Source organism: Uranotaenia lowii, chromosome 2 (assembly GCF_029784155.1).
Source record: "Uranotaenia lowii strain MFRU-FL chromosome 2, ASM2978415v1, whole genome shotgun sequence".
NCBI classification, from domain to species: Eukaryota; Metazoa; Arthropoda; class Insecta; order Diptera; family Culicidae; genus Uranotaenia; species Uranotaenia lowii.
The window spans coordinates 334011734-334021431 of record NC_073692.1 but is presented as its reverse complement, the minus strand read 5'-3'; the positions used below and the strand labels follow the sequence as shown (position 1 = coordinate 334021431).

Below are 9698 nucleotides of genomic sequence, written 5' to 3'. Positions count from 1 at the left end.
GAATACCACTATTCGGTACATCTCTAATTAAGATACTTGAAAGTGTTTTAAAGAACCTATTTGGGAATTCTAAGCGACATGTCAAAAATGTCTGTCAATTTCTTGTCATGTTATTTGTTTTGTTTATATCTGTACTGATATTTACAAATGGAATTCAAGATTTTTTCGAATTTTTCTTATAAATGTTAAATAAGATATTCGAATACATTTTTGATGATGCGAATTTTCGTTATGATTCATATTGTGTACTGAAAGTCCTTTGAACGAAATAAGGTACCTTCTATTGACCAACCCTCTCAATCATCTCAAATGACATTAAGTTTAAATACTAATCATTACAGTGGCAATAAGCTATTGCTGGATTGGTCGAGAGGCTGGTGAGTTTCATTGCAACCTAGAGAGCAGCGGTTCAATTCTTTAGGCATGTAAGCAGCTTTTGTAATCAAAACAATATAATTAAAATCAATGAGATAGACCATGATAGACCGGCAACCTAGCAATCTGACATGTGGTTGTCAGAGCAATCTGTCAATTGGATTTTTTTCGGCGCGTAGAAGTTTCTTGCATTCTCTTAGAAGTTGAATAGCGTTCTCTAGAGCCACCTAAACGAACTTGAAAGTAGCTTTAAGAACTTAAATTTTGGGCTGATTAGCATTCTCTTCAGAAACAAACGAGAGCTGATTAAGCTTCTATGGAACCTTTTTAAGGGAATTCTGGTTGCTTGGGTATCCAATTACAGGGTATATTAATGAAAATTCACCAGAAAACCCTCCGGCTGTCCTATCTAAGTGCATTGAAAATCATCCGTGCGACTGCTTCAAATAGATGGGCGGAAGAGTCTAGGAATGGAAGCTTTAACCTGCTGGTGGTAACGAGATCCTGGTTCACAGTTCAATCCGTTATGGCAAAATTGGTGTAGGCGTATGTTGAGAAAACACTACTCTATGATCAAAATGTGAGTTGTGATTCAAATACACAACAATGTTTTTTTTTTAAATATAATTTTTTATGAGCAATATTTGGACTTGTTAATCATTATTATCTACAAATACATCATTTCTCTTGGTTGTTGTAATGATTCTACCACGAAAAACAGGAGAACAACACAAGTGGGGAAATGCCTTATTCGGGATACAACAGTAATGAAGAGATGGTGGAACAAAATGACCGCTGCGGTCAGTGAAAAGGGTGTCCAAACTATGATGAGTGACATTCGACGAAAAGTTCGAAATTTCATCAAAACCACAGCGGATTATTTTTTTTTTATTATTTTTCCTTTAAAGTGCTATAAAAAAAACCTACATTTTAAGGATAAAACATGTTTATTTTGTTTACATAGCTTCGAGATAGACCCGTTTTAATGTGTCCAGATTTGAGATAATCTATGCTTTAGTGTAAAAGAAGATAGTTTTTTTTGTTGAAAAACAAATATTATAGGGACTACGCAACTTTTCCTCTTGAAAATTTAGTTATGAAAATATGTACATAAATACTTCTTGAGGAAAAGGGATGCTCACTTCGCCTCGGGACAATTTAAGTTTTTCGCTAACAGATAATGCTTTAAAAGCCGAAATTCTTGATACGCGTGCAAAATTTTCTAAAGTTGTTCCTCTTGTGAAGAGCAAATTATGGGCCTTAATACATAAGACGAGTCACGAGTCGTTTTACTCGATTGACCCATTTTGGCATTATAGTTGTCGAATCGAGTCAAACTTCAGTCGAGTAGCTCGACTGAGTCGACTGCTTGAACGTTCGTGACTCAGCTGTCACGATTAAGCGAGCCAAGTTTGTTTTGATCTGGTCCTGCAACAGAGGTGCCAGGTGTCCTGATTTATCAGGATTTGTCCTGATTTTCGAGAGACCGCAAATTCTAAAACTTTCAGTTATGACAACTAAAAAGCTAGCGCCAAATCAAAGAAGGCAAATATTTAAAACACCTGTTTCAACAGGGATTGTCTATCGATAGCAGAAAGGGGTTGATAAATCTTTCATTTAGGTACAAGATTTAAAAAATTGGTTCTTTAATAACATGCATTTATTTTATTTCAATAATCATGTCGACATGGCAGAACTTGCCGTACCGGAGCCACTTTTACGTCTCTCCTTAGAGGTCTTATCAAACAAAAATATACGATTTCCAGAATACTTATCATGCTGGCTCCCATCATTAGTCCGAAAAGTCCTCCCAACTTACCAACCGAATCGCTGAAACTCACCAGCTCCTGACGAATTGTTGCCAGAATCCGGTTTTCCTTCATATTTATCATAAGGAAAACTACACCATAAAAATTTATCCTGAAAGCATTTTAAGTTGTCAATTTTTCTCAAGATAAAGTGAATGCATTTCTATATTACGACGGAAATCCCAAGGCTTCGACAAAAGCTTGCACACTGTACGGTTGACTTGAAATTTCGACTTCATAGGACAGTGACGTGCACGCTGGCAAACAACCACAAGGATGATCGTTATTTCCTCCTACTTCTCGAGCAAACATTTTCATGTAGGCGCCTGAATAACAGTCGATTTCACTAGCATCGCATTCTCGCATGTCCGCGCTTCTTGGCATGGAGAATTTAACGCACCCACACAATTTGTAAGTGAAATTCACTAAACATTCCTGCATGCAATTATGCTGGTTGTAAATTTTGAAGTACCGTAGATATCTTTCACTTTCGAAGAAACATTGCCGGCTGAAAAAAAAATAACTGTTACCAGAAATTGATATGACTTTAGAAGAGTTGGCCGTGACAAACTTTCGATAGAATTACTTCGAGATAAAATAGCTGATGGATCCTTTAAAACCGAGCATTTTTGTTGGAAATACTCTTGAAGGGATTAATAAGCCATTAACGCTAAAAAGCCCAGGAATAGGAAAATGCTCCTATTCCCAATACTATATTTTTTTTAGCTTTTTGCTGGCTTTCTCGCTGGAGGTTTCTGGATCGGTAACATCCACTGATAGTTTTCCAAACCCAGAAGTAAAATTCAAGGGAATAAATCATGCGGATTTTTTTAAACTGTTTCACACAACCAAGAGGTTAAAATATTTGAAATCGAAATCAGATTCATAATACATCCTTAATCCCTTTAATGCGTGGTTTTTTTTAATATAAATGGGTCCAGCAGTGACTGATGCATGGTAGTTATCAAACATTTTACACATGTTTTCAATTTCTACAGAGCAAGTTCACTCTTTTTGGAAGAAAATGGTAGAAATTTTGACACTTGAAGCATATTTTGAAAACTTTATCATGCAAAAATGCTTCAAGATCTTTGGCCGTCTTGTTTTTTTACAACACCTGTTTTATTTTCGTATGCTGTGATGCAAAAACAGTTGGATTTCTATCACATTCGATAGAAAAAGAACAGTGTTGTAGAATATATTGACTACCTAAGATCTTGAATATATTTTCACCAGATAAAATTGACAAAGTGAGTTACAAGTGTCAAAATTTTTACCACTTTTTCGCAACACGAGTGAACTTGCTCTCATCACCAGTAAAAAACCATGGACCATATTTGATTAATTTCAAAAGTAATTGTATTGATAAGCCATATGATTCACGATTATTCACGCATTTCTGAGATATTTGGATTCTGGTCACTGCTGTTAACTCTCCACTGAATATGAGTCCATGGGCTTGCCTGTGTATATGTACTAAAGTTTTTTAAGCTTTTTTTTATGTTTTTAGCTTAATTCAGTACTGTAAATATTAAAAAAAAACTTCGATTCATCAATAATTCAATTACCAATCAAAAACCCAAAAGAAATTCTCATTTTTGCACTATGTAAACAACAAAAACTATTGAAAAAAATAATTATGTTTCTTTTGAGCCTGAACTGCTAAGCTAGCGGATAATAAAGTATTTTTCCGTTCATAATTTTATTTTTTCAACGGAATCATAGTCCATGCAGTAGAGGGTTAACAACATGCTTTGAAGGGTTTAGGATCAGCTTTTTTTTTGGGTTGCTCTTAATCCGGTAAGTTAATATTTGTTCATGCAAGCGCTCAAGTTAAACATAAAAAGTAACATGTTGTATACGAACTGTTCCAACCGCTGAGATCGTAGTGCTGGTGCTGTTTCCGTCAATTGCGGCTTCACTGTCAGAGTCATACTACTGCCCAAAGCCAAATGGTAATGGAAATGCTCCAACGTTGGTGCCTCGTCCGGTGGATGAATGAGCACTTGATATCCGTTTCTTGGACCCTGAAAAAGAATGATACGAGATGCAAAAAATCGTTAATCAAAGTATTGTAGTATTTCAAAATAAATGTAAATCAACATTGAGTTTTTTTTTATTGGTACTACCTAGTGAACCTACATGCATGTAAGAGGAGCACCGTGACGTCTGTAACAAAAAATTCCAATCGATACAAAAGAACTGTCAAAATCGACTAAACACGATCCGAGCTTTTGTCGCAAAGCCTTTAGCTTTCTAATAGAAAACTCAACCAAGGAGAGTATTGTGATTGCTGTTGCAGTTCAAGCAAATAATTTTAAAACTCGTCGTATGAACTCGAATTGCGAACAAAATTTAAGTTCTTCGTACCGTTTATCGCGTTCCACCGGGCATCAAATTCGATGTTGTTTTGTTGGATTTACTGAGCGTTCACTTTATAGCTTTAACATTGAGTCAGAAAACAGTGCTTAAGAATTTTTTGTCCGAACGTTCGGCAATGTGGCCAGATATTTTTTTAACACGTTCGTCGCCACGCTCAATTTGGTAGTTTTACTAGCCGGGCCAAAAGAAATTTTCAGAGAGAGAGAGCAAATAGGGAGAACTCCCATATTTGAAACGTGTGGCGAAGCTGAGCGGTTAACTCTAGTAAGAGAGCGTCACACGCTTTTTGATGTGACGGGCCCCCCCAGGAAATACACCCGTCACCCGAATATGGGTGCCGTGGCGACGAACGTGTTAAATAAAGCATCAGATGTCGCTTTTGTTATATACAGGTTCACTGGTAATACCGTAGATAGATATATGATAGAGTTCACGGTTACATACACTACAAAATAAATCATCGTTTACAAAGTCAGAAGCTAACATAATTCTCAGCCCACTATTCTGCCCATAGCCAAGTGGTCGTTCAGGATATGCATCAAAATTTGAACCGTTGCGATAGCCGGATTCACGGATCCAGTCATTTGACGTTCTAGAAATGTTAGGATATGTGAACTCTTCGTGTAAATTTTCCAACCGATACAAATTATTCGCTGCCATTCCATTGAATGTGTTGCAAAATCCACCATCAGTTATAGTTTCAACGAATAAGCCGATACAATCAGGATTCTTTACAGCTTTCCACCAACAGTAATTAAGGTGATAATCCGGTTTGACAGAAATATTTTTCAAAATTTTGACGGTCGGTACGGATAGTTTATCGTGAAAAGATATCCAAACGGGGACATACGAACAGACATGGGAAAGTGCTCGGAGATTTCTGTACCTACAAATAAAAGCAAGTTATAACTAGATCTGTCCTGTTCATCATAGACCGTACTCATGATCCTTAAGTTCTTTTTGTTGAAGGACTCGCGATGCAGCGTCAGTTATGTTGAATAATTCCGTACTGCTTTGATCCACACTACAAATGGTTACTGCTGGGAATGGTATAGTCAAAATAGGCTTCAAGTCAGGCTGGTAACTGATATAAATTGGATTATCGACCCAATTCAAATAGGTTGCAATCACGCTAAGAACACTCAGAATGATCGCCGCCACAATCCAAATGATCCACCATCCACGATCTATAGGTCCTAAATGCTTCATTATCAGGTGCTTAATGGGATTGATGGAATTCTCTTCACAGTATTCAATCCAGAGAATTCGCACCATATTGGTAATACGCACTCGAATAGGTGCCATATCGTTCAACAGGTTCCACAGAAAAAGAACTGTTCAAAAAAAAACGAATCTGAATGCACACCTGACAACAATGAATCTGTTCTAATTGAACAATTTTCGCCAGGCAATATGTCTTGTATTTCATAACTGTTGGATAATTTTGGTTGAATAAATAATGCCCTTGTTATCCAACCGTTGCGTCGTTCATATGGAAAAAAAGCAAAGGATATGGTTTCTCAAACCTTCAGCAGACACCTAACGAATAATTTAATGGTTGCTTGTTAACAAGTTTATCACAAGCCACATGTTATCGTGGAGAGGTGAATATTTAAGAATAACGACCTTGACCTGGTTGACGATATTGCTTTGATACGCAGAGCGAGCTCGACAACTTCACCTAAAGTCAATGTCAACACTACGCGTGTGATAAACATTTGTAAGCAGTCTTCCGAAAATCACTCGGAAGAAACGCTCATGATAGGTTTCTAGTTGGAAACATTCAAAGCCGATTGCTGCTGCCTGTTGTTCCCTGGAGAATCGGCAGAGCGACAATGCGAAGTCAATGTAAACAAGATTCAAAAGCGAGAGCAGACTCGCATCTAAGTCGATCTCTCAAGCTCACTACCCGGTGTATCAGAAGTGATTGAGACACTGACTGATACAAGATCCAATTCAAAAATCCACTCACTCACTCACTCAAACTCAATCAATGCGGCCTTGCATCGGTTCATACTGCCTGCGTACTTTCTGGCAAAGCGGCAGAAACATATGTTCATACGTACTGCCTGCGTGTTTGAATGACTATTTTAATCCTCCCCAACAACAGCAACAACAAAGCAAGATGTATCAGGCAGACAGCATTCGATCATCGATCAGTAAACGAGTGAGTGAGTGAGTGATTGAGCAAAAAAAGTTATTGACTGAAAAAAGAAACTGAAAATCAGGTAGCTCCTCACTCAGTTGAGAATTCCAACTGGAGAAGAAACGTCTCTCTTTCAAATTTTATTTCTTTGATTCTCGGAGCAGCGCTGTCGAACACAATCTTTGCCCCACTGGGAGATAAACCAACCGACAATTTAGGTTTTGCTTTCGCTGTTGAAAACGTTTCAGTGTCTCTCATGAGAATTGAGTGATATTCGGAACACTGTTTGTAAGATTAAAGCTTTTTTGGTCAGATTTAAGCTTTTTAGATGTTTATAAGCTTTCATATCCAATGCAATCAAGGCAAACAAAAGTTTAAGTAAAATTATTTAATAACGAAATTCACTTAGCTAAAAGATGTTGGTCAAAAGTTTTATAAAATAATCTTTTCGGGTTGCATAGCCGTGGTGACGATACGTAAACTGTAAGTATTTGTGCTTGTAGAATATCAACGGACGCTAAGAGCTGGTTCACTGGTGTTGGGAAAAAGTGGTAGAAATTTTGACACTTACGGCACATTTTGAAAATTATGCAATGCAAAAACATTTTCAAGATCTGTGGCCTTCAAGTTTTATTTACAACACGTGTTGTATTTTCGAATGCTGTGATGCAAAAATAGCAATATTTCAATCACATACGACTGAAATAGAAAAAGTGTTGCAAAAAAATACAACGCTCCAAGATCTTGAAAACATGTTTGCATGGTAAAATTTCCAAAATGTCAAAATTTCTACCACTTTTTCCCAACACCAGTGAACTTGCTCTAAGAGGACTAGGATTGTAAATCTATTTGTATTTTTGCAACCTCTTCTATGGGTGTATATAAAACGTATGACCAACACTCTTTGTGAAGTGTTAGTGTCGTGTCGTTACACACGACACTAACTGCAAAAAGCATCCGTCGAAACGCGAAAAATCACCGACAGTGGAAGAGGCAAAGTGAGTCCAAATTTTCCAGGAGAGAAAGCGCCGCCCGGAGGAAGAGGAGCTCAAGGAGCTGGAGCAGCTGATCGCTTCCAAGGAACACGAAAGTTCTCAACGCATCCAGCAAAAGTTTCGTGCCGCAAGCCGAAATGTGCCGGGATATGGACGGAGGCATCCTGACCGACAACTGTGAGGTGATCAAAAGATGGAAGTAGCACTTCGATGAACACCTGATTCGGCGCACATGCAGGAGATCAAGCCGGTGGGGAAAGATACATTGCCGACCTAGCCAGTTACAAGGTGGAGCCACTCCCAACGATGAGTGAAGTTAAGGAAGCCATATGCCAGTTGAATAGGAACAGCTTAGTGAGAACTACCGAGCAATCACAGTTTGAAATACCGCCTACAAAGTGCTGTCCCGAATCCTACTCCGCTGCCTAACGCCACATGCAAACAGATTCGTGGAAAGTCAGCAGGCCGGATTCATGAAGGGAAGGTCTACGACGAACCAGATCTTCAAATTACGGCAAATTCTCCAAAACTGTCGTGAACACCAAGTTCCAACGTACCATTTATTCATCGACTTCAAAACGGCACACGACACGATCGACTGTGACGAGCTATGGAAAATCATGGACGAGAATTTGGCCTGATTAAGGCGACGATCGACGCTGTGCTGAGTGCGGATTTCGGGTGAATTGTCGAGTTCATTCGAACCGCGCAGGGGGCTTTGACAAGGTGATGGTCCATCCTGCATGATGTTCAACGTGGCGCTAGAAGGTACTATTCGACAAGCGGTGGGTGAAATGCGGAGCACGATTTTCAACAGATCCAGTCATCTTATCTGCTTTGACGATGACATTGATATAGTCGGCAGATCATCTGCGGCTGTGGAAGAAATCTACCGCAAACTGAAACGCGAAGCAGAAAGGATTGGGTTGATGATTAATACGTCCAAGACGAAGAACATGCTTGCTGCGGATCCGAGACCGACCGAACCCGCTTGTAATAACAGTAATAACAAGGTCACGATCGACGGCGACGAGCTGGATGACACCAGCCGTGAGATCCTGCGGCGAATTATCAGCGAAAGTCATGCCTACTAAATGGACTCCACAAGCAACTGACGTCGAGAAGACTTAGTCCTTCCACGAAGTGTAACCTGTATATGACGCTCATTAGACCGGTTGTTCTCTACGGGCACGAAACATGGATATTGCTCGAGGAGGACCTGCGTACACTTCGAGCGACGTATTCGAGCGACGAGTGTTAAGAAACATCTTTGGCGGCGTATAGAAAAACGGAGTGTGGAGGCGAGTGATGAATTACGAAGTCGCACGACTCTACGGCGAACCCGGTATCCAGAAGGTGGTGAAGGCTGTCTGGATACGCTAGGCAGGACATGTTGCAAGAATGCCGGACGATTGTCCTAAAACAGATGAACGCTACGAATCCAGTAGGATCGAGACGCTCAGGGGCGCATGGAGTAAGGTAGGTAAACCAAGTGGAGCGTGGCGATTGCGAGATGTCCGAGAAATTGGAGATTGGTTGCCATGGACCGAGTGAATTTTAGTGATTATGTTCATCAAGTTATGTCATGAGACGGAATACTATGAAAATTCATAGTTAGTGTCGTCAAAGGGAGCAAGCAAAGGGCACGTTTTGGTATTGATAAAACTTTTTATTTCTGGTAAGTCAAGTAATTCTGACTTACCATTTTGTGAGCCTTCTCGAAAGTTTCCATTGATTCAACTCTATGATTACATTTCCTTCTGTCTATACTGGAGAAAATGGTTTGATAAGTAGAAATAAAATAAACAAAATACCTGTGCTTACTTCAAACCTCTGAGCTAAGCTTTAATGATCGCGAAACTGCAATGCACGGCACTGAATATTTTTAGCAACGACTGAAAATTTATTATCAAATAGGTCGTGGAAGGTACTTTTCGACACTGAGTTCAGTGCTGAAAAGTAGTATGATCGATCTCAACACATTTGGTCACT

General features: G+C 39.2%; 1 protein-coding gene across 1 annotated transcript; it reads right to left on the bottom strand.

The window, feature by feature from the left end:
• Window positions 1–2045: 2045 nt before the first annotated feature.
• On the bottom strand, window positions 2046–9438 carry LOC129742982 (pickpocket protein 28-like). The gene is made up of 4 exons (XM_055734925.1): window positions 9409–9438; window positions 4050–4210; window positions 2356–2691; window positions 2046–2295 (listed from the first exon to the last, which is right to left on the bottom strand). Exons 1-4 carry the CDS (start codon window positions 9436–9438, stop codon window positions 2046–2048), a joined length of 777 nt encoding a protein of 258 aa, XP_055590900.1.
• Window positions 9439–9698: the final 260 nt, after the last annotated feature.